General features: G+C 38.1%; 2 protein-coding genes and 1 pseudogene across 3 annotated transcripts; 1 reads left to right on the plus strand and 2 right to left on the minus strand.

Moving 5' to 3' along the window:
* Positions 1–935: 935 nt before the first annotated feature.
* On the plus strand, positions 936–8,098 carry LOC104114299 (pentatricopeptide repeat-containing protein At2g22410, mitochondrial-like; annotated as a pseudogene).
* A 1,816-nt stretch (positions 8,099–9,914) lies between these two features.
* Positions 9,915–18,956, minus strand: LOC104114295 (E3 ubiquitin-protein ligase BIG BROTHER-like). 2 transcript variants are annotated; one of them, XM_009624700.4, is made up of 9 exons: positions 18,783–18,956; positions 17,295–17,389; positions 17,055–17,209; positions 16,162–16,399; positions 12,800–12,834; positions 12,374–12,418; positions 11,128–11,255; positions 10,396–10,504; positions 9,915–10,313 (listed from the first exon to the last, which is right to left on the minus strand). In XM_009624700.4, the coding sequence occupies exons 3-9, from the start codon at positions 17,193–17,195 to the stop codon at positions 10,263–10,265; spliced, it is 747 nt and encodes a 248-aa protein (XP_009622995.1). In that variant the 5' UTR covers positions 17,196–17,209; positions 17,295–17,389; positions 18,783–18,956; the 3' UTR covers positions 9,915–10,262. The 2 variants fall into 2 exon arrangements, with proteins under 2 accessions (XP_009622995.1, XP_009622996.1); XM_009624701.4 differs by having other exon boundaries at positions 18,656–18,785.
* A 4,508-nt stretch (positions 18,957–23,464) lies between these two features.
* On the minus strand, positions 23,465–25,254 carry LOC138891915 (serine/threonine-protein phosphatase 7 long form homolog). Its single transcript, XM_070175602.1, has 5 exons — positions 24,919–25,254; positions 24,679–24,869; positions 24,469–24,532; positions 24,194–24,379; positions 23,465–23,605 (listed from the first exon to the last, which is right to left on the minus strand). The coding sequence occupies exons 1-5, from the start codon at positions 25,252–25,254 to the stop codon at positions 23,465–23,467; spliced, it is 918 nt and encodes a 305-aa protein (XP_070031703.1).

Genomic DNA, 25,254 nt, shown 5'->3' on the forward strand with positions numbered 1-25,254 from the left:
GTTCTGGTGGGTCCAAATAAATCCATGTGGAGCAATTATAAAGGCTTGATGGTAGACACAATGTCTTTACTTTTGAAGGAGTTTCTGGTTTGTTTGCCAATTTGACATGCATCACATACATGATTTCTAGAAAAATTGAGTTTAGGGAGACCAATAACTAAATCATGAGGAGAAGCAAAAAAAGTGAGGCAAATTTTTTTTTTGATTTCTAGAAAAACTTTTGCCTCAATTTTGGCCAAATATTGAGGTGTTTGGCCAAGCTTTTAGAAAGAAAAAAAGTATTTTTGAGGAGAAGCAGAAGCGGTTTTTGAGAAGCAGAAAAAAGTAGCTTCTTTTCAAAAATACTTTTTTGAGAAGCACTTCTGAGAAAAATACACTTAGAAGCAGTTTTCAAAAGCTTGGCCAAACATTAATTACTGCTCAAAAGTGCTTTTTAATTTAATTAGCCAAACACAAACTGTTTCTCACCAAAAGTATTTTTTTGAAATGTACTTTTGAGAAAATCACTTCTCAAAATAAAGTTGATTTTAGAAGCTTGGATAAATAGGCTATATGAAGGTATTTTCCTCTAGTTGTGAGCAAGAGAACAAGAGTGTTTGAGCACTTCACGAATATAGAGAACCTCTTTTAGGGCCATGGCTGGAGGAAATTTCATCTACTTTCGACTGGCTAAGACTGAAAATCAGGTCAGGAGAAATATTTAGATGTGAAGATGATGACTCCTTGAAACACAAGTTCCCCACAGAAATAGTAATTCTCTTAACTGTTTTCACGTCATCACCAGCAAGCAGCTTGCTTAATTTTTCACGTAAGACAACCGATATAGGAACTACAGTTTTACACATGTTAAGTATAAATTATCTTGTAACATGCTTCACATACTGTGATTCCATAGTGACCTCAAGAAATATACAAACACACCTGAATTGGAGTCTATGAGCAGGAGAGGCAATGGGATACAAGGTCCAGTATGGCCCAACGCTTGCATTGCAATGATTCATTTCTTGGTATCCTGTGGGAAGTTAGAGGATGCAAATAATCTGTTTGATATGTTAAATTCTATGGATCGAGCTATGTAAACCCTAGCTGAGAAGAAAAGGAAGAGAAGAAGGGAATGAGCTGAAGTAGAAATGCAAAAATTAATTCTGTTAAAAACTGAAAATACACTGTACAAACGACCCCTATTTATAGAAATGACTAACCGACTTGGACTGCTAACTACCTAGTGTTAAATAGACTAAACTACCCTTAGTTTGTTACATATTAAGTCACCCCTCTCACAACTCTCCCCCTCAAGCTAGGTGGTGTAAACACATCAAACACACCTAGCTTGGAACTCAGGTTCTCATGCTGAATTCTGCTTAATCCCTTTGTCAACAAATCAACATGTTGTTCTCTTGTTCCAACATACTTGGTCGCAACCAGTCCTTCCAATATCTTCTCCCTTATAAAATGACTATCTATATCAATATATTTTGTTCGTTCTTGAAATCTGGATTTGCCGAAATCTGTATTGCTGCCTTGCTGTAACAATGAATGTTCACAGGCAGCTGAACATCAACTCCTATCTCCTTTATCAGCCCCACTAGGAAAACCAATTTAGCAATTGTGACTGCCAAACTCCTGTATTCTGCTTCAGTAAAACATCTAGATATTGTTGTCTGCTTCTTAGATTTCCAGGACACTAATGAACTACCTAGCTTGATCAAGAAACTTGTTACAGATGTTCTAGAATGTTGGCATGCAACCCAATCTGCATCACAAAATGCCTCCAATGTGCCTGTGGTTTTGTTGGACATCAATATGCCCTGCCCAGGATGGTTCTTGACATATTTAACAACTCTCAGTGTTGCATCCATATGTGATCTCTTTGGTTGCTGGAGAAAGTGACTTAGCATTTACACATTGAATACCAAGTCAGGCCTTGTCATAGTAAAATATAGCAGTTTGCCTATTAATCTTTGATAGACACCTGGATCTAGTAGTAGCTCATCTACAACATTACTTGAAGTACCAAGGTGATCATCATACTCCTTGGTAGTCAACTTTGCATTCACTTCTAGTGGAGTAGCTACAGGCTTTGCTGCTCCAAGTCTAAGTTCAGAGATAATCTCTAAAACATATTTTCTCTTATGCATAATAATCTCATCTGCAGATCTGGCAAACTCTATTCCTAGAAAGTATTTCAACTCTCCTAAATCTTTCATTTTAAATGCATGTTGTAGTGTTGTCTTTGTCTCTTCAATTAGATATAGAGAGGTACTAGTGACTAGCATGTCATCTACATATACTAGCACTATCACTATGCCTTCAGTAGTCTGCTTGATGAACAAAGAGTGATCATATTGGCTTTGAACAAAGCCAGAATGATATAGAGCTTCTGTGAGTTTCTCATTCCACTATCTAGGAACCTGTTTTAGGCCATATAAGGATTTATGAAGCTTACACACTAGTTGAGACTCCCCATGGCTTCTGAATCCTGGTGGCAATTGAGATCACCCTGAAGAAATGCATTATATATATCCATCTGATGAATGTACCATTTATGAGCTGCAACTATTGATAGAACAGTCCTCACAGTCACCATTTTTACTACCGGTGAAAATGTTTCTTGATAATCAATCCCCTCCTTTTGACTGTACCATTTAGCTACCAACCTAGTCTTGAATCTCTCCACCTCACCTGATGCCTTGTATTTGACCTTATATACCCATTTACAACCAATTAGAACCTTGCCTTCAGGAAGTGAGACAATGTCCCAAGTGTGATTGCTTTCCAGTGCTTAAATATCTACCTTCATAGCCTCTATCCACCTAATCTTGACTCGCTTCAACATATGTAGCAGGTTCTGCAATAGAGGAGAAGGCTACAAGGTAAGCTTGGTATTGAGGAGACAAGCCATTGTAGGAGACATAGTTTGCAATTGCATATGGTATAGATTCATGTACATTTAGTGACACTAAGTCCTTCATCCAAATAGGAGGATTCTTTGGTCTAGAGGATCTTCTAACTTCTTCTTCTACAGCTGAGGGGATAGCTGGCAATTGTTGAGTAGATGGAACCTGCACTTGACCCTGATCAGAAATTTCTCCAGTTGGATGAGCCAAGACTAATTCTCCTTCACCCCCACATGCAACATCATTGTCATGAACATCCTCATTTATATCACTAGGCACATCTCCTATATCTGAGTGTGTTAACTCAGTCTCATGCTCACTGTTGTGTCCCATATGAGAAACTGTTGGGACCCCTGACAGTTGAGTATATTCTGCAAGAACATCTAACTGTAGGAAGATTGGTAGATATTTATTTCTTGTCTATCTAAAAGGAAAGACAGTCTCTTTGAAAACAACATCACTGTTAATAAAGAAAGAATGATTAGTTAGGTTTAAAAGCACATAGCCTTTCTGAGTTGCATCGTATCCCATCAATACTGCTGGTATAGCTCTTGACATGAACTTGTCCTCCTCTTGAACTGCTTTGGCATAACATAAGCATCCTAGTACTCTTATATGTTATAGTGAAGGTTTTCTGTTGTGCAACTTCTGGAAGGGTGACACTCCATTAGTAACTAAAGAAGGCATTCTGTTGATTATGTGTACTGCAGCTAATACACAGTGTCCCTAGTATTTCATAGGTATATGAGCTTGAAATCTCATTGCTCTAGCAACCTCTAAAATATGCCTGTGCTTCCTCTCAGCTACACCATTTTGCTGAGGAGTATATACACAGGTTCTTTGATGAATCATTCCAAGGTTGCTAAACAGATCACTGCAAGTTGAATTTACAAATTCCAATCCATTATTTGTCCAGATAATCTTAACACACTTGTTATGATATATTTTTACATAACACAAGAAGAACTTCAAGACCACACATACATCTGACTTATACTTCAGCAAAAATAACCATGTCATTCTATAGAAGTCATCCACCAAAGTTTGAGAGTATTTATTTCCATCAAATGTAGACACCCTATAAGGACCCCATATATCTGCATGTATCAAATCAAAACATTCTGTGCTTTTAATACTACTATTAGGAAGGGGAAGTATAGTATGCTTAGCTAATGGACATACATGACAATTGTCCACAATTGTGACACAATTATGAGTTTTAAGAGGAAATAACTTCTTTAATACTACAGAAGATACATGTCCTATGACACAAGTCAATATCCTGCTTCTCCTTAGGTTCTGTAGTATCCTTGATTATTAGTGCTATTTTTGGATTGCTCTTATTTGTGTGAAGGATTAACATATAAAGGCCATCATGTTCTTTACCAATCTCCTTCAACCTCCCACTGTAGAGATCCTGAAATAGGCAAAAATCAGGATAAAACGTAACACAAAATTGTAAGTCTTTGGTTGCCTTGGATACTGAGAGTAGATTATATCTGAATCGTGTAGGACATTTTTTAGTATAATTATTGCTAAAATTGGGCTAGTACCCATGTGTGTAACATAGACTACATCTCCATTTGGCAGATATACCTTCTTAGGATTACTAGGTTTGATCTCTTCTGATTTAGATAATAGCTTTAAATCAGACACCATATGATTTGTAGCCTCTGTATCAATGATCCACTTTGGGGGCTTATTACTCACTAAAAAGACATAGCTAGTACCTGTTGTGTGTGCCATGTTTGCTGAAGGAGCAGTCAGAGAACTTTTGTTCAGCATTTGCAGGATTTATTCATATTATTCCTTAGTAAATGTACAGGCTACTGGTTGTCTTCCTGATGAGCTGTCTCTTAAGGTCGAGGGCTACCTCTACATTTGTACTCCAGACTGAGCTGAAGTCTGCATTTGTTGAGACTGATTCTGCACCTGCATGAATGGTTGTACCTGAGTATAGAAGGTATGATTTGGATCTTCAATACAAACATTATAGGCTGCAACTCCCCCTTTCTTCTTAGACTTGAAACCTTGTGGATAATCAATGATCTTCCAACAATTCTCCTTGTTATGACCCTTCTTCTTACAGAAGTCACAATAGTCACCGTAGGTTCTCTTCTGCTTAGAGTAATTTCCAGACTGTTGAGAGTTGTTTGGCTAAAAGCTGGATTAGAAACCACTAGATCTGGAGGAATATAGAGCAGTTAACTCATAAATTTCAGCTGGAATAGGTGATGTCAATCCTAAATTTCCTATTGTGGCAGCTATAGACTTCTGATTTTCATCACTCATAATCATAGAGAATTCCTGATTGAGTGTAGGTAAAGGGTACATCAACAGTATTTGATTCCTTGCTTGAGCATATGAGTTGTTCAATCCCATAAGGAATTGATACAATTTTTGTCTCTTCATAAAGGCAACATAATATCTAGGCTTCTCACAATCACATGGAGCAGAGACTAATGCTTCAAACTCATCCCATAGGTCCTTCATCTTAGTGTAATAAATAGAAACATAAGATGTACCTTGATATATAGGGTTGCAATTTCCTTGTGTAGATTGAATGACCTAGATCCGTCTACTTTGTCAAATTTCTCTCGCAAATCCGGCAAAACAGCCTGTGCACTAGCTCCAAATACCACTCCTCCAACTAGCTGTGGAGTTACAACATTCATCAACCATGAGAGTACAATTGCATTGCACCTCTCCCATTGTTCCCATAGATTTTCATAAATTTTTTTCTTTCCTCATGTTCCTTCTACCAGCCCTAGCTTATTTCTTCCTAGCAGAGCTATCGTCATAGACCAATTCCATATAGTGTAATTGTTAGTACCTATTAATTAAAAAGAGATCAATTGTGCTTCAGTCGTATCTGCAGGTCCAAGGTATAATGGATGATTGTGAGGCAAATAAACGCTGAATTCCTTATTGGCTAGAGTATTTCCAATTCCTGCATCTACACATGTGGCTGCATTAGCCGTGGTGTTGTCAACAGTATCTCCCATGGCTACTCTGCTTTAATGGCTTCGATTTTTCGATTGATTTTTCTGAATCTCACAATTTCACTAATGGCGATATGAATCGATGAATGAGACCAGTGATTCTTAGTCTTATGTCTCTGATACCATGCTAAATTATATGGATCGAGCTATGTAAACCCTAGCTGAGAAGAAAAGGAACAGAAGAAGGGAATGAGTTGAAGTAGAAATGCAGAAACTGATTCTGTTAAAAACTAAAAATACACTGTACAAACGACCCCTATTTATAGAAATGACTAACAGACTTTGGACTCCTAACTACCTAGTATTAAATAGACAGAACTACCCTTAGTTTGTTACACATTAAGCCACCCCTCTCTCAACATGATGAAAGTTTTGTGAGGGACCTAGTTTCTTGGAATTCATTAATTAATGGTTATGTTAGGAGTGGGAGACCGAGGGAGGCGTTGATGGTATTTGAGAAGACTAAAATGGCATCTGTGGAGCCCGATGAAGTTACTATTATCGGAATAGTAGGGGCGTGTGGTCAGCTTAAGAATTTGAAGCTAGGGAGAAAGTTACATAGTTATATTATGGATATAGGCTTGAATTTTAGCGTACCACTTTGCAATGCAGTCATAAACATGTATGTGAAGAATGAGATCGAGTCTACATGAAGCAAAGGGTTTGTTTGATAGGATGGAGGAGAGGACTATGGTAAGTTGGACTACAATGATTAATGGGTTTGCTAAGTTTGGGCTTTTGGTTGAGGCGAGGAGGCTTTTCAACAAGATGCCAGAGAAAGGTATTATACAATGGAATGCGTTGATTGGAGGTTTTGTCCAAGCTAAGCGTGGTAAAGAGGCACTGCCTTTGTTTCACGAAATGCAAACCATGAATGTAAAACCTGATGAAGTGACTATGGTCAGTTTCCTATCATCTTGTGCACAACTTGGCTCACTTGATATTGGGATTTGGATTCACCACTATATAAAATAACATAAGCTTTGTCTTACTGTTTCACTGGGAACCGCGCTTGTTGATATGTATGCCAAATGTGGTAATGTTGAAAAGGCACTTCAGGTTTTTCATGAGATGCCCGTCAGACACTCATTGACTTGGACAGCTGCAATTGGTGCCTTAGCGGTTCATGGAAATGGACGTGATGCTCTATCATATTTTTCAAAGATGGTTGACAGTGGCCTGAGACCAGATGATGTCACATTTCTCGGGGTCTTATCAGCTTGTTGTCATGCAGGTTTGGTTGAAGAAGGGGGACAGCTTTTTTGCTCAAATGAGCGCAAATTTCAAAATTCCTCCTATATCTAAACATTATTGTAGCATGGTGGACCTTTTGGGTAGGGCAGGGTTTTTGCATGAAGCTTATAAGCTTGTCCAGAGAATGCCAATTAAATGGCGGCTGATGCTTTAATATGCACAGGGAGCACTGTTTTTTGCTTGTCGAATTCATGGGAACGTCGAGATGGGGGGAAACGCAGTTCTGAAACTTCTTGAGTTTGATCCTGGTGATAGTGGAACTTATGTCTTACTTGCTAATATCTATGTTGAAGCAAATATGCAGCATAACGCACGAGATATTAGGAAGATGATGGATGAAAGAGGATTAGAAAAACACCTGGTTGCAGCTCCATTGAAGAAAATGGAAAACTTTTTGAGTTTATTGTTAGAGACAAGACACATCCACGATCCGATCAGATTTATGAAAGTTTGATTCACTTAACGAGACATATGGAAATAGTTAATTATTTTCCATTTATCGGATATGACCTCCTACTTGTTACTGATGATTACTGCGCAATATAAGAAATCTGTCGCCAAACATACTTAAGCTACATAAAAGCTTAGTCCCACAGACGATGTTCCAATGATTAGGAGGGGACAGGAGTCGACCTGCAATCGTCAGGCCATGAGCCTGACTACTTGATCAACTCCTTTTCCTGCTGAGGTATTGTGACTTGCATTTGAACACTCCTGCATTACTCCATGGCTCATTTTAAGATCATATTATCTGAATATTTGTTGGTATCTTGCTAGATGTAAATTCGGTTTCTTTCTAAATTAGTTCCTGTTATGTTGACCAACTCTTAGGTCATATTTTAGCGGTTTAGTTATGCAACTCAACTCGTTGTTTCAAGCGTAGTGGTCATCCTGATCTTTTAAGCTGAAGATGTAATCAAAATCCTAATCTTTGTTCTTGCTAAGTCAGTGAAAGAAAGTTTACTCCTATAGTATCATATGATAGCGTAATTGTAGATTTGGAGAGACAAAGTTATTAAAATTTAGCTCTAAAAGTAGTTCGATTGTTGCTTTCTTAATTCTTAAACTCTTTCTCATAGTTCCCATTATGGGTATCGTCGTCCTAGATTATGGAAAACATATTAATGGGTCTCGAAGATTCTAGCAGCTAATGCTTGCCATTCTTAAGGGGCCGTTTGGAACAATGGTGGGATAGCTAATGCTTGCCATTCTTAAGTGGTTGGAACAATGGTGGGATATCCCACCATTGTTCCAAATGGCCCCTTAAGAATGGGATGGGATATCCCGCCTTCTCTATGGGATAACTAATCTCATTACTTTAGTATAAAATTTATCTCCGGATTAGCTAATACCTCTAACCAAACATGAGATAAATACAATTTCAAATTCTATCTTGGGGTTATTATCATTATCTCATATACCAAACGACCCGTAAGAATTGTAACGAAATATAGTGTCACAAGATCGTTTCGTCTAGAAGCAGACACGGGAAAAATACACTGTGTAACTAGGTAAAAAAATAAATTATATGTATATATACTATATATTGACTCTCCTTAATTTCCTGGTATGTTTACTTTTATATATTTTGACACCTCTTAACGAAAATTCTGGCTCCGCCACTATCCAGAAATATATTATATGATCAAACCATTAGCCATATGAAGGTTTAATAAATCTCATAGCCTTTTGTTTCTATCCAAGACATGGCCTAAGTATTCTGTCGCCATTTCTCCTCTCCCTTTTCTTTTCCCGCTTCATTGGTGCCAGTTGCTGACATCCCACAAGAATAGTATTTTTTGACTATGTTGCGGAGACTAATTGGCAGAATTGAGCAACTGGAGAGCCTAAACGTCATTGAGGATGAGTTCATCGGTCAACACACAAATTCTATCTACAAATTAAATGCTATTATGTTGGATCAGTCGACTTGTCATGATTGATTGTCTCATACAACTAGATCAGACAAGCTTGGAGAGTTTGGAGATTTCAAATAATGTTAGTCCCTTCCCTAGAGAAAATTAATAGAAAAATCAAAGATTGACCATCAATGTAAAAATCAAATGAATGAGCCTGCTGTCAAAAAAGTATAATGAATATTATTATGTATTCACCATTAAATTATTATATGTAGGACATATAGCAAGATTCTAGTTCTTTTAATTTTATTTTTTATAATGTTGATCTAAGATAATTTTAAATGGGGAATATTGTGTGAGGTTTCATTGGCAGAGACTAATTGGCAGAATTGGCCTTGTTGATGTAGATAAGCAAACGGAATAATATGGTTTTTCCCCTTCCAGTTTAATTCCAAAGCTCACTAGTCTGAATAATTCTAATTTATGCCAAGTGAGTTCACAAAAGAGGTAAATCGCTCCCTATTAAATGTTATCCATTTTGAGGGCTTGAACCAAGAACGCTAGTTAAATTTAGAGGAAGTTCAACTAGTCGATTCAGTTGTGGACATGCAGCTGCGGAGAGCGGAAATGTGAAGTACAAATGAAGTGAATTTCGGATATTGCCTTGTTTCCTTTCCTCTTAATTTTATCAAAATCACACTTTCACTAATACCCAACCGTTGTCTCTTTACTTTCTTTCCAATTCCATTTAGACCAATCACAGATGTTTTTGTCGAATGCTTCAGTACATCTACACAAGCCCTTGTAAAGCTCAACAGAGTTTACCCAATATGAAATGCAATTCAACTGCAAAATATCATTTTCAGAACAGGTCTCACAAGAATCTATTTGAGGCAGAAAAAGAAAAACAAACGGTTCATTCCTCTTCGTATTTTTGTATTTCTCCCAGGCAACAATAGTAGGACAGTGAAAGTAGAAGTAGACATCCTTTCTGTGACAAAGTTCTGAGATTATGGCTAATATTCAAAACAGAACATGTGGTACTAAGCTCCAACAACTAACGAAACTGTCAAACGCGGTGTTTCTTTCTGTTCTTATTGACCACTAGACTATATTTCTCTAATGTAACACAGAAGCAACGGGAAAAATATGCTCTATAAGGAGAACGTGAACGAAAAGGAAAAAAGGGAAAATGCTGTGACCAAGAAGAAAAGTATGAATCCAGTTCCCTATAGTGCTTGTTATTCGCTTCACCACTTCGATGTATCAATTGCCACTTCCGAGTAGCAAATTGGGCAAGCCTAACACATTAATGAATGACTTAGCAATAAAGTACATGTTAAACATTTAAGGAAATTGTTTTTCGAGGGTTCAATTGATTACTTTGTTGATACTTAGCCATCTACTGCCACAACCAGCATGATAGAGATGTTTGCAGGGAAGAGTGATCTGTCGGTCATTTCGTTTGTACTCCATCTGGCAGATGACACACCTGGAAATAAGAAGGAAAATCTGTTGTGATCAGTGAAAACGCTTTGATACAATACCTTGCCCACAATACTAGGCAAAGATAATCATGATAGACAATAATAACTTTTTTCGGGATATAAGTAATAGATAATTATGGCAAAGATGACATTTTCATTCAGTTATCTCAGAATTCAATTACCTATGGGGAAAATAAACAAACAAATAAACACACGCACCAACAGATACATATATTAAACTCCACAATATGCAGAATATAACATATCTCAGAGGAAATCTGGAAAAGAATATGTGCAAGCGAAACATAAAAGGACATTGATACCACTCAAGGTAATATAGAATACTGTGATAAAATATCTATACTTAACTTCAAAAGATAAAGAGTAGAAATCTATGGACTATTCAGATGAAGAAGATTGTTGATGATAAACATAAAAGACAAATAGTCACATATAGAAAGACAACCCACCAGCCTATTATACTTTGAAGAAACATAACAATCAGCACAGAACAAGAAGCATAAAAATAAAATTAATATGTCAGAGCTATAGGATTATTAGACAATTGTTCATTTTTCCATTAGTTGCCCTTATTTATAGGAAGAGATTCTCGATGGGTTTGTTCTACCTTTCCTTTCTTGATTTCTTTCTTGAGAACAAGCCACACTTAAACTTTGTGATTGGAAGCAAGGAGATTTGATCTTGGGAAAGACCTCTGCTTTGAGTTCCAACAGCCTCCCCCAATTCAAGTAATTCCTGTAATTCAATCCAAATAGAATTAAAATTACAAGTTTATCAAGTCTCCAACATAAAACATTACTTACAGATCATCACTTAAACAAAAGGAAACAATCATTAAAAGAAAAAATCATTTATTTTCTTTGATGAATATCTGCAGAGAATAAAGTGAACACTGGACAGTATGTAATGCAGGCCCGTCAGTTACACTACTCATCAGCTATAATATTTCTAATATGATATCAAAATCAATTTGCTTAAATAGTATCATGATCATGACTGTATGTATTGTATACAAAAAAATGGTTCAATGATGAGAACGACCTGATATGAAAACTTCCACAGGAGCCGTGAGCATCAAAACGCTCTTTAGCAAAGAAGAATAAACTCAATAATCTCCTGATTTTGCATAATCCTTCTCTTCTTTTTTTCTCTTTCTACATGTAGTTCATGCAAAAGGATTTTTCAGAAGTTGCAGATCAACTTATGATCTGATGCAGTTGGAAATCTTATCATACACTAGCTCGGGTATTAGTAGGTCAGATATTTCCCTTTAAGTTACACCATATTAGTAGGTCAAAAAAGCTTATTCACTCAATTCATGTCTTGAGGGAAGCTCTCAAAACAAAGCTTTGCTGGTCATTGGCTGCATGGAGTAATTCATTGTTCAGAGGACCTTAAAAGAATTATAAAGATGATCAATTCGACATCGAGAATGACATTATCAAAATATCAGTTTCATCTTCATCCGACACTAAGCCACCATTCTCGTCAATGATGCACATCACATGACTACAACAACAACAACTAACGATCTATCCCAAGATAGCTGGGGTCAGCTAGATGAATCCTTACTATCCATTTCGCTCCATCTCGACTCGTAGGTGATAGAGATCCCAGAAAAATATACCGTATCTTACAGGGCTCCTCATGGCAATAAACATTTCATATTAACCTGCATAACTTTGACAACTAATTCTCTGCCTCTAATAACCAAGACATTACTAAAAGAACTGTGACATGAGATTCTTGATGTCTCAAATGGATCACAAGATAATGATACTATTTGATGATGCACAAGATAATGAAAATACAAGTCTAATAAGTGGAGATTGCAGAAATTTTACAAATCAAACCTCATAGGTCATGTTGTCAGGGTCGATATTATCTTGCCAAATAACCTGCATTAATTTAAAAAATAGATGAATGAAACTAGTCAGTGATTCTAATCAGGACAACGACCCATGCTTACTTAGCAGCCAGAAACACTTCCTGAAAACATCAGCAGGAATAGAAAATGCAAGACCCCTCTTGTTACTGTTACATTTTTTCCTATTAGTTGAAAGAGTAGTTTAAAACTATTTAAAACATCTAGCTGTTATATCATTTGTCTGCTTTGAAATCATTACTGTAGTTACAACCACAACACAGAGAGCAGTTTTGTCGTAGTATGCAGATACTATGAATAAGAAAGTAGAGGTTATGGTGGTTATACATCAGCTGGACTAATGACCATGGCATGAAAGAGAAAAGAAACATAACTTAGAAATAAAACTTCATACCTCACTGTCACGAGTATTAATTTGACCCCTAGGACCTGAAAAAGAGCAAAGGGACATGCTTAGTGATAACCTAATGTATCGTAAGAGTAGGAAGCTCTTTATGAATAGGCACAAGCAACAGCAGCAGAAATGACGACAAATGAGACTGCAATACTCAAAGGCATAAGTCCAACACTGACATATTCCATACAATTTTTGCTGCGTTCAGATCGACCTATTTACTTTTAAAACTCTATTCCATCACAAATTTCAGATGTATAATCGATACAGATTGCAGCACAGAATGCATAATAGAGGAATGTACTAAAACATGCTTCTAGACAGCTGCCTTACAGAAGGAAATTATCATTATTAAGTAAAACTATGTTTCTTTGGGTAGTCTGATTTGCAGCTAAACAGTTATAAGCATTACATTGCTTCCTTCTTAAAAAAGCACTAGCCAATTATTTGCTCATTTCATCTTATATGCTCCTTAGGTTACTTTTGCCACACACATAACTTTCAGAAATTGATATATGGAAAACAGAAAGAAACTTGTAAGTTGTAACCAGTTATTATCATAAAGAAGAAAAAGCCACTGAGCTTTTCTGAATAACATTTATATTGAAGCAGAAGGTTTTTGAGACTACAGAAACAGAGGGAATCAGATGTAGAGAGTGTAACAAAGCAACCTTAGCACCATCACTTTGACTTAGGAATGTATAATGTACTAATATTTTGTTTATTTCATAAACGAACTCATTTTATCACTCCCCACAGACTTTTTAACATGTATTTACAGGCAGATCTTCAATTTGATAAAGGATCTGTCCCATCTAGAATGTTGGCAGTGTGACCAACCATCTATCGTCTATACAAAATTGGTACTAAAAGAGATGGTCTTCAGAAATGCTGTAGCAGAGGTCTCTTTTACTGAAACAGCAGGAAAACGTCTCAATGCCTTCAGAGGATCAATTTGAGTCAACTACTGCAGACTATAGGCTACCATCAATCTCATATGATGAGAAAGAATCAATCAAAGGAATTATCAGACAAGAGGAATTTATTTATGGTGTTGGATGCCTTCTTCTAACCCATCCAAGTCAAATTTTGTTGGTTGACTAATGCACTTTGAGTGGCCATTGCGGAACACTCGTTCAAACATGAGGCTTATAGCTCAACAGCTTTCAAGACAGCAAGATAACCACTGGAAGTTGAGTGCTGTCATTTCACCTTTTTAACCAGATATAACTATGAGATGCAAAAGAACAGTAGATCCCTGTCCTTGATGCTCAGAGCTATAGGAGTAAAGGAGGGAAGGTGTAAAGACATAGAATTATGGTTTTAAAGGGTTGATCCTAGTATACAAATGGCTGTGAGATTCTGTAATCTCGTGTTTATTAAATAATAAAAAATAATAGCAAATAAAACAAAAAAAACACAGGTAGATGTCTTTACAGTAGAAATGAACTGCAAGGGTGCTATAACTAATGCGGATATTCATGGTTGTTTTTTCATCAATTAGCAACAACAACAACAACAACAACAATAACAATCTAGTATAATCCCACTAGTGGGGTATGGGGAGGGTAGTGTGTACGCAGACCTTACCCCTACCCGAGGAGTAGAGAGGCTATTTCCGAAAGACCCTCGGCTCAAGAAGAAGAAAAAAAAAAGAAGAGAAGAGAAAAGAGACAATATCAGTACCACCAACAGATACCATAAGAAAAAATTAACAACATCATGAAAGCCAGAAAATAGGTGCAGAGCAAAAGCGGTAACCATTACATAGAGTCGGCTCTATGAAAAACGAAAGAGTAGTAAGACACAACATTGCCACTAGCTGTCTCAGACAAAAACTCTACCAAGCTAGCCTCACAAATGTACGAACTAAGGAAAGACTCAACTATTTCCTAACCTACAACCCTAATACTCGACCTCCACAGCTCCCTATCAAGGGCCATGTCCCCGGAAATCTGAAGCCTCGCCATGTCCTGCATGATTATCTCTCCCCAATACTTCTTAGGCCGCCCTCTACCTCTTCTCGAGCCTTCCAAGGCCAGCCGCTCACAGCTCCTTACCGGAACGTCTGGGCTTCTCCTCTGAACATGCCCGAACCATCTACGCCTCGCTTCCCGCATCTTGTTATCAATGGGAGTCACACCCACCTTCTCCCGAATATCATCATTACTAATCGTATCCATCCTAGTGTGCCCGCACATCCACCTTAACATCCTCATCTCTGCTACTTTCATTTTCTGGATATGTGAGTTCTTAACAGGCCAACACTCAGCCCCATACATCATGGCTGGTCTAACCACCGCTCTATAAAACTTACCTTTGAGTATCGGTGGCACTCTCTTGTCACCCAGGACTCCAGATGCTAACCTCCACTTTATCCAACCCACTCCAATACGGTGTGTGACATCCTCGTCGATCTCCCCTCCCCCTTGGATAACCGACCCAAGATACTTGAAACTGCCTCTACTCGGGATGACCTGTGATTCAAGCCTCACATCCACGTCCACTTCCCTCGACTCAGCGTTGAACTTGCACTCCAGATATTCCGTCTTTGTCCTGCTCAATTTGAAACCCTCGACATCTCGTTAACACCTGCTTGCGACTCATCAATCAGAACTATATCATTAGCGAATAACATACACCATGGCACCTCCCCTTGAATATGATGTGTTAACGCGTCCATCACCGGGGCAAATAAGAACAGACCGAGCACAGAACCGTGGTGCAATCCCATAACAACCGGGAAATGCGCAGAGTCGCCTCCTACTGTCCTAACCCGAGTTTTAGCCTCATCATACATGTCCTTAATCGCCCTAATGTAGGCAACCGGCACACCTTTAGCCTCCAGGCATCTCCAGAGAACTTCTCTAGAAACCTTGTCATACGCTTTCTCCAGATCAATAAACACCATGTGCAGATCCTTCTTCCTCTCCCTATACTGTTCCACCAGTCTTCTAATAATGTGTATAGCTTCCGCAGTAGAACGACCCAGCATCAACCCAAACTGGTTGTCGGATATAGACACCGACCTCCTTACCCTTGCTTCAACCACCCTCTCCCAAACTTTCATTTTTTCATCAATTAGCATTCAAAAATAAATATTCATGGTAAGTGATCATTAAATCGTTCCCGGTGCATTTTCCTAACAATATTTAGTCATATACACAATGCAAGTAGAATAAAGAGAGAAACTGTGAAGATGTTTCCGTACACATAGGTACATTCTACTATTTTGAGAATGGTGACATATTATACATTCGTAGCACAACGGCTGTGCTAAGACATTCTCTACTTTTGTTGGGATATTTTCAAAAACTTGTGCATATCAACTGCAGTAGAAAGAGAGTGAAAAGGGTACTTACATTCCACAGAATTAGTGCGTAAATTGGAGCCTGAAATTGCTTCTCTATGCACATTTGCAGCTACATTCTGGTCACCGGTGGCGGTTGAAGGGTTCTCTAAATGTCTATCATGCTCTTTGATTCCAGATACATGATCATTAACCACGTATTCATGACCATATTCGTAATATGAGAAACTACCTGCTTCAGAGTACCCAAATTTGTAGGGATTGGTACTGATGGATGAGTATAAACTCTCCTGCAAGGATCAGAGAAGTCATATAGCACTGTTATTCAAAATCTTGCTCTACATTTCCATGTGACTGACAGTTTGATATAGACGAAACCAAAGATGCATGAAGAGAATGTACATGTTGCAGTTAAATGATATCCAAAGGTACCTCTAAGGTCCTCATATGCTTAGCAATTAGTAGCAGAGTTCCTTAGTTTGCTCGAGCAATTCGAGAGCTAGTGTCCATTAAATGCAGCATAGTTGATAATTATGCAGTTGATACATGTAGTACATGTGTACTAAGGCATGGTTCTGAATCTGCTCTTTGGACACTACTAGACAAATGTATGTACATAATAGAACAGCACATACTTGATAAACAAATTTCCACTTTCTCACGGTATTTCTTTTTTCATATTCATGAGTACTATTTGTAATATCTGCTTATCCAATCATGATTTACAACATGTCCAGGGTCACGCAGTTAATTCTACTAATTTAAAACTGATCAGTGTTCCAGTTGTACCCTTACCCTCATCTGTACAGGTTATTTTGCACAATCCTGCGTAACAAGGGTCAAAGGCAGAAATTGGAAATGCAGGAACAGAATGAAAGTAGGTGAATGCACAACAAGGGTGTAGACCGAAAAAAAGATCAATTTCTGTAAAACTACTGAATGTACCTGACCATATGGAGGATCGGCAAATATATAATTTACATGGTCATATGTAACACCTCCAAAGAAATCCATAAAGCTTCCAATTGAATTATAAGGCATAGCAGTGTTCGTGTAATGAATTTCCATTTGCTGATTCCAGTTCATGGTGGATTACTAGTCTGCAACAAATTGGTATATTCTTCGTATCAACTCTTTAAGGTAAAGTAGCTATGAAGACTACAAGATTCCATAAATCATGTTTACCACTAATTCTTCAGGAAAACAGAGAGATGAATAATCAACATATGAAACTCAGATTCCAAGATAAGCGATGTGGATCCGCTTCAGATTTGACAATCCTATTAAAACAAAACAATCAGTTTCTTTTAACATGATCTGTAAACCAAACCAAAAAAAGATTAGAAGACAAAATACATATACTATATCGCTGTAGGTGCAAGAAATGTACAAATATAAAAAATTATAGTAATTAAAATTTTAAAGCAGAAAATTACAACTAATGGAAACAGTTATTCTGATCCTTATTTCTCTTCAAAAACAGTATAAATATTTTCCAGCACTCTCTCAGTAACCAAAATGTATTGTGACAAGTCAACAATAATTCATTTAAAATTAACAACATAATGACACATTATACTTGAGAAATTCAGCACTAACAGCAAACTGCTCAATATCAAGAAACTTCAAATAAATCAAGCAGTCATAATGTAATGCTGCAAAAAACTCAAATAATGCACAGTGAAATTTTCCTCTTCTATTTTTTCCGTTGGAACAATTTCCAGCATTTTCTCAGTAGCCAAACAGATCACAACAACAACTCAACTGAAATTACAACCATATTGGCACATTATACTTGAAAAGATTCCGAGCAAAACCAAATTTCGACTGAATCAAATTTCTTTAAATTTTGCAAAAGAACACAGAATGCACCCGAAAATTTAATTTTTTTTCTTCTTTTTCCTTTTTTAGGGAAGAATTTACAGCATTTTCTCAGCAACCAAAATATGGCAACAACAATTCGTATGCAATTACCACCACTTTGGCACATTTGCTTGAGAAACTTCCAATAACAACCAAAATTGCTCCATAACCTATTGCTACTAATAATTCCTTGATTTTGCTATATATATAAATATATATAATTAAAAAAAAGCCACATTTGACACATTTCAGTTGAATAATTCGGACAGATCACAACAACAACAAAACAACTCAGAACGAATATAACACCGCATTTGCACATTTCAGTTGAAACTTTTCGGAGCTCAAAAAATAAAAACTGCAAATGCACAAAAAAAATTAAAAAAAGTTCGACGCTTTCCGGTGGAAAGAGTTTCCAGCAATTTCTCAACAACCTAACAGATTGCAACAACAATTCGAACGAAATTAACATCGCATTCGGCACATTAAACTTGAGAAAATTCAGATTAAAAACAAAACTGCTCTATAACCTTATCATTAATTCCTTAATTTTGCTTTAAAAAATACAGAATGCACATAAAAGGGGGCACATTTTCTCAGCAACTAAACAGATCACAAAAAACAATTCGAATGAAATCACCACCGCATTTTGCACATTTTCAGTTGAAAAATACATAGCCCACCATACAAAAGCGAGTAATAATAGCTAAAACTGAATCAAATCGAATGGAACCGAATTAAGATGAAAGGAAGATAAAGAGTTGAAGAAAGGAACAATATATTTTGTGATAATAAATAAAGAGAACCGACATTTGCTTTTCCTTTTTTACGCAGTCGTCAAGCTCCTCATCAAAGTCACTCTCTTTCTTCTCTCTCTCTCTCTCTCTCTTCTTTTTTGTTTCCGGTTTTGCTGTGTCTCTTTTGTGTGAAAATGGCATGAGAGAGAGAAGAGGAAGAAGACAGCGTTGCAATTGAGTTTTTTTCACCTTTTTTCTCTCTCATCAGTTCTATAAAGATGGATATGGAATAAAGTACAACCTTTAAAGCTCAGTGTACTATAGCTGCTATTTTTCTCCTTATCTCTTTTTCAATCTTAATTTTTTAAAATTGTAAAGATGGACAGAGTTACCTGCTTTCGGTTATAGTTTAAAACGAACTCTTATCTTTCGACACAAAGTATATATTTACGTATAAAAACTTACTAAAATCTCAACAAGTATTAGATTTGAACTTATAATTTTAACAGTATAATAAATTCAATATTAAAATTCTTAAACGTTGAACTCATTAAATTTAATTTCTGGATCCGCCCTCTAATTACTTGATACATGTGCTAATAGAAATATCAAATATATTAAAAAAATTAATCGAAGTGGGCATAAACTGATCCAACTATATGGCTATTAAAAAAATCTATTAACCCCATTGGATTTAATTTGTCTATCTTTAGTTGATGATGATGATTTATATGGTAAATGAAGGGTCAAATCCATGCAAAAACTTCACTAGTAGTGCACCTTTTACTTGAACAAGTCAATCGATAAATTGCTAAAAGGTACTATTACAAGGGAAATAAGACCTTCAACTCGGGAAATTGAGTTTGAGTCCACGTGAGAAAGGAAAATTAAGGAAACAATTTTGCACCCACGAGGATATAAGAGAATTTTTGTAAATACTTAAGCATGTAGTGATTACGTTAATTCAAATAATTTAACCTTGATAAGTGAAAATTAAAGTAAAAGTATATAAATATTATTCAACCATGATTAAGTGATTAGACATATTGATTAAATGGGCAATCCAATACACAAAACATCCTACATTGACGCAGGGTCGTGGAAGGGTCGCACCGCACCCCAAGGGATACAATATAGGCACCCCTAATGCAAGTATTATTGACTACTTTCCGGGGCGAAGCTACAAGTCTTAAAAGGTGGTCAATTGACCATTTTTGACGAAAAATTACACTGCATATATTAGATAGTATATTGAATTTTAAAGGTATATAAAATATATTAAACACCCTTAATTTGTCGGAGAATTTTTTCACTTCTTTCAAGTTTGAACACTTTTGGAGAAATTACTGCCTTCAACACTGGCTGTTTCCACGGCTCGAACCTATAAGTCACACAGAAACAACTTTACTGTTGCTCCAAGGGTCCCTTTCTATATATATATATATATATATATATATATATATATATATATATATATATATATATAAATTAGTCGAAATGCGCACAAACTAGTCTAAGCACATGATTATAAAAAAAATTAATAACCTCTTTGGATTCAAATTATCTATTGTTTTCGTTAATTTAATGAAAGCATTTAGATAAATATTTACAAAAATTACTTTCCTCTGGAAATTTATAAACCATTTCACTCCTTTGTTTTTCTCACGATGTTACTCACACATGGTGCGTGAATAGTGATATGTTTATGTAGCAGTAGGACAATGTTCATTGGTTGATGTGACATGAGCTTCACAAATGGACTTTACATGCGGATGGTGGAAGAAGATGGAGAATTCTGACTACAAACGTGTCCGAGTCTTTCAACGGGTTATTGAAGTCGGCAAGAGGATTGCTTGTCACTGCCATGGTGCGGATGCTGTTCAAACAGATGGCGGAGAGGTTTGCTGAAATGGCTGCAGCTGCAACGTCATTGATGGAAAGGGGTGTTAAATTTATGCCACTGCCGATGAAGAGATTTGAGAAATGCAGGCGGCGAGCATATTGGCATTCATTTTTACAATCACGACAGAAATATTTTTAAAGTTCGCACTGCTATCCATCAAAATCGGGGGAATAATCTACATACCATAAATGAATCTAGAAGGTTATGCTCTTGTGGGAAATGGTCCATCTACCATATGCCGTGCTCACATGCCATCAGGTGCTTTCAACATACAGGTTTAGGGTCAACCAACTATGATGATAAACAATGTAGTGTTGCTGCTTACTTAAACACCTATAGTGGGCAGTTGCAGCCAGTGGATGCTGAGCATTATTGGCCGTCGGAATCATTTAAAATGGTGTGTAAGAAGGACTATTTGCGTCGAATACAGGTGCAGAAAAGAACGCGTATACGGAATCAAATAGATATTAGCGATACCGTTTATGCGCGTAAATGTGGTATATGCTCACAAACATGATACGACCGTCAAAAATGTCCTTCGGCTGGTTTGGGTGGCAGTGGTAATCAAGCTCGTGGTGGGTGTTCTTCTAATGTGCCCAACTATCAATGAGTTTATGTTTTAATAAGTAGCTGTTTTGTTTATGTTGCAAGATGTATCAAATAAAATTATGTTTCCATTGTTGTTAAATCTTATTGATATTTAACATTTTCCAGTTGAGTAAATTAATGCATTTCTCCCTCCCGTTCATGTAATAAAAATAGTATTGGATTAAAAAATGGAAAAATATGTGAATATATTTGATAAATATAATTCAAAAATAGTTGAGTCAAAGGTAGATTTCTGATAAATATGTGAATACACATAGCGCGGTTAAATACTACGTTATGTGAATAGATATAGCGCGGTTAAATACTACGTTACGTGTATTGTCTTGTCGAACTGAAAAGCTGCCCGTATGAGAAAAAGTTGTTTTGTATCCGTAATCATCTTTAACACGCAAAGCATAGCGCGGTTAAATACTACGTTATGTGAATATATATAACACGGTTAAATACTACGTTATGTGAATATATATTATATATCGCGGTTGAATACTACGTTATGTGTATTGTCTTGTCGAACTGAAAAGCTGGCCATCTGAGAAAAAGCTATTTTGTATCCGTAATCATCTTTAACACGCAAAGCATAGCGCGGTTAAATACTACGTTATGTGAATATATATATATATATATATATATATATATATATATATATATATATATAAGCGCGGTTAACTACTACGTTATGTGTGTTGCCTTGCCTATAAATAATGGGCGCATTCTAGTTATTTTCTGCGCTTAACAATAACCAAAAGCAAATGTCTGAACGCCTTTATGTACCAAGGTGCCAGTGCGGCAAAAAATATTTGATGAATGACTGTTGGAATGGTGGTGAAGTTAGACGCTGCTACTGGATGTGTGTGAACAAGTTTTATAGGGTTCCCGATGAACTTTTTTATAATTTTGAGGTATGGATTGATGAACCTTGTAAGCAGAAATGCTACAAACGATCTTTGCAGTATCTTCATGATTTGACCTTAAAACAGTGTGAATATGAAAAGGAATATAAACGAGAAATTGCGGAGTTGAAGGAGAAACTGAAAGAGGCAGAATTAGAAAAAAATAAGATGGAAGAGAAATTTAAGTGGTTGGAGCAGAGAATAATGATCGGCAGTGACTAAACAATGACATGTATGCGTTGAGTGTACTACTTTATCTTTATATTTTTCGTGTCATGTATTTTCATTAGTTGTACTGAATTTAAATTATGTTAAGTTGTTATGTTTTGTGTTTGTGTTGTAGTATTAAAATAAAGAAGGAACGGAAAAATAAAAACATAATGCGCATATTATGTAAACATAAAAAATTGCTGTTCTTATTTACATAAAATAATATTTACATAAAGTACAAAAACAAAAATAAAAGTCAATGTGTCCCACAGCCTGTGTGTTTCAATACAGCCGTTGGCCTGAGGCGCATCCTATCCCGCCCGGTTACGCTATCAGGATCATCCTCATCACGGCGCCTCTTTATAGGAGGATGCGCTGCATCATGATCATCAGTGATGCTGGAAGGATCGGTAGAAGGGGCCGTCGGTCCAGTAGAAACCTACAAAAGAATAAGTCAGCTCAGTATAGGAAAGTATATATTAAGTCACAACAATTTAAATTATCTTACCATGGTCTCGTCGGACTCCTGAATATAATCATCCGTCACAACCATGTCAGCATCGCACAAATGGGCCTCTGTGACGGGCGGGGATGAAGCCTTAATAAGAAAATTAATAAAGTTATGGAAAATAAATGAGAAAAGAAAAATCAAATTTAAATTTAATACTAATAAAAACATACATGCGCCTGTGATGATGAGCCATAACTCAGGCGGCGCCAACTATCCAAATCTCGGGTCGACCGATCCTCAGCAGCGGTCGATGACCTTGGGAAGTATGCTTCCCAATCCTCTCCGGTAAGGCCTGTGCCCGTGATCAATAACGGACCTGGCGGGGTCACCTGCGAAGTCCCTGGAGTGAGCTGCATCCCAAGGCTGTATGACGGCATGCTGGTGGGATACCCATCTGACTCATGTAGGTCACCCAACAGATCAGCATCAACATCATCAATAAGGGCCTCAACGCCCCCTCGCTGGGGACCACCTCCTCGCCGCCCACCACGACCCCGTGCAGCAGCCTTGCCTTATAGGGCAGCCCTGCCTCGTGGGGCACCCCTACCTCGAGGGACACCCCTGCCTCGTGGGGCACCCCTACCTCGCTGGTACTGTTCTGGCGCCACATATGAAGGGTCGTGTCCCAAGTGCTAATCCTCTCGATCTCGCTTCAGTGTCCGGGCAGCCACCTCTGCAACCTGCCGACAATAATCGTGCAAAGCGGCCGCTCCCTCGCCGGCATGTCGTTGCATCTGCAGTCCCATCTGGTAGACTATATGTAGGCTAATAGCCTGCACAACGTATCAAATATGAACTACAGAATACTAAGTTACAGTTATATAATTAATAATAACAGAAAACATACCAGGGCCTCGTGCCGCCTGGCGTATGGAACGTACCGACCGCCAGCTTGATGAATGGGATTCCTGACAAAAAGTCGGGTAACGCGGCGGTACCAGGGCATATAGAGCTGAATAGTCTCCGTCTGGATCTGTGAAGGGGGGAGGGGGGCGAATTAGGTCAGCTCGACCATCCCAAGTATGGACCTACGCCTCTAGCCATGCTACATATGCGTCGTCTGCCCTGGAACGATCATCCCACTGATAATGTGTGGCCTCCCATGTAGGCCTCCTCGGTATATACTGCGGACGGCCAAACTGGCGAAGTACCCGCTTCGTGGCATGATGCTCCACAATATCGAGGCACATGAGCGGGACGAAAGTGCTCCAAATCAGTCGGTCGGCCGAGCAATAATCGGGCAGACCACCTATCAAGTCGTCGCTGTATGGTGTCCAGATGAACTATCAAATAACAACAGAAAATGTGAGTATGCGCAACACATGTGAAGCTATACCAAGTAAGTTTAGGTACACATTTACGTGTGCGCCCTCCAGCATATCCAACACATCCCTGCAAAGGGGGAGATTATGCCGAGCCTCGTAATCTCGTACATATCCACGCCGGAGAACCCACCTCCTAGCTAGAGGGAGAAACATAGGTGGTATATCCGGAGGTAATGGTGGTAGAGGTGGCTGCAACTGCAGGAACCGCTCCCAGGCCCAAACCTAACATACAAAGTTAACGTAAAGTTTAAGAAAAAATTTGACTAGATAGAATTGGAAGGAATGAACAGAGTATTCGAATATGTTGTCACCTGTAGAAGCGACAAAAATCCACATACGTCATGCTGGGTGCCCATGCTCGCCCGACACAGATGCCTGTACAAGTAGGCGAGAACAGCAGCACCCCAGCAGTACTGGATAAATCATCTAGCAGCTGAAGATGATGAGGAAATCACAAGCTGACTACGTTCCCCGAAGTGTTCGGGAACAAGATCCCCCCAAACAGAAGGAGCAGTAGCAACCTCGTATATCGATGAATATGCATATCATCTGTCTCCCCGGTGATGTCGGGGTGCAATATCTCCAGATGCTGTCGAATAGCTGTCAAACTCATACGACTGGCCCCTGAGTGTGCAGTCTCATCCTGTGGCCTGAAACCAGTGAGCTGCTGCAGCATGTCCAAATACTGCCTACGCGTCATCTCTCTCATGGCCTGTGGCAATACAACGGGCAGTCCATCAACAGACATCCCATATAAAAACCTCCACGTCCTGTAGCGTGATGGTGGCCTCGCCAATGGGCAGGTGGAAAGTGTGTGTCTCCGGTCGCCACCGCTCTATCAGGGCCGTTATCAAAGACCAGTCGAGCTGCAGCCGCCCGATCTCCAAAATCATGTAGAAGCCCGTATCCCGCAGGCGCTGGACTACACAGGGATGGAGATCTCTGTCCTTCATAAAATCCCACATGTCGTCCACTCTCCTGGCGCGGAGAGTCTGGGCCAGTAACTCTCTCTCCCATACGTAGACGGACCTATGATCGCCCTGTAACACTAATAGCTCATCGGAGACAAGTCCGGGATGCATAGGCGGCACGTCCAT

This window comes from Nicotiana tomentosiformis, chromosome 5 (assembly GCF_000390325.3).
Source record: "Nicotiana tomentosiformis chromosome 5, ASM39032v3, whole genome shotgun sequence".
NCBI classification, from domain to species: Eukaryota; Viridiplantae; Streptophyta; class Magnoliopsida; order Solanales; family Solanaceae; genus Nicotiana; species Nicotiana tomentosiformis.

What these genes read in the sequence shown, in the direction of transcription:
- LOC104114295 (XM_009624700.4), bottom strand. Translation starts at nt 17,195, where the DNA reads ATGAACTGGAATCAGCAAATGGAAATTCATTACACGAACACTGCTATG. An exon ending in CCGATCCTCCATATGGTCAG is followed by an intron (nt 16,400 to 17,054) that starts GTACATTCAGTA and finishes TGATCCTTGCAG; the next exon opens with GAGAGTTTATACTCATCCAT. An exon ending in ACGCACTAATTCTGTGGAAT is followed by an intron (nt 12,835 to 16,161) that starts GTAAGTACCCTT and finishes GCTCTTTTTCAG; the next exon opens with GTCCTAGGGGTCAAATTAAT.
- LOC138891915 (XM_070175602.1), bottom strand. Translation starts at nt 25,254, where the DNA reads ATGGACGTGCCGCCTATGCATCCCGGACTTGTCTCCGATGAGCTATTA. An exon ending in TCACGCTACAGGACGTGGAG is followed by an intron (nt 24,870 to 24,918) that starts GTTTTTATATGG and finishes GTATTGCCACAG; the next exon opens with GCCATGAGAGAGATGACGCG. An exon ending in CATATTCATCGATATACGAG is followed by an intron (nt 24,533 to 24,678) that starts GTTGCTACTGCT and finishes CTACTTGTACAG; the next exon opens with GCATCTGTGTCGGGCGAGCA.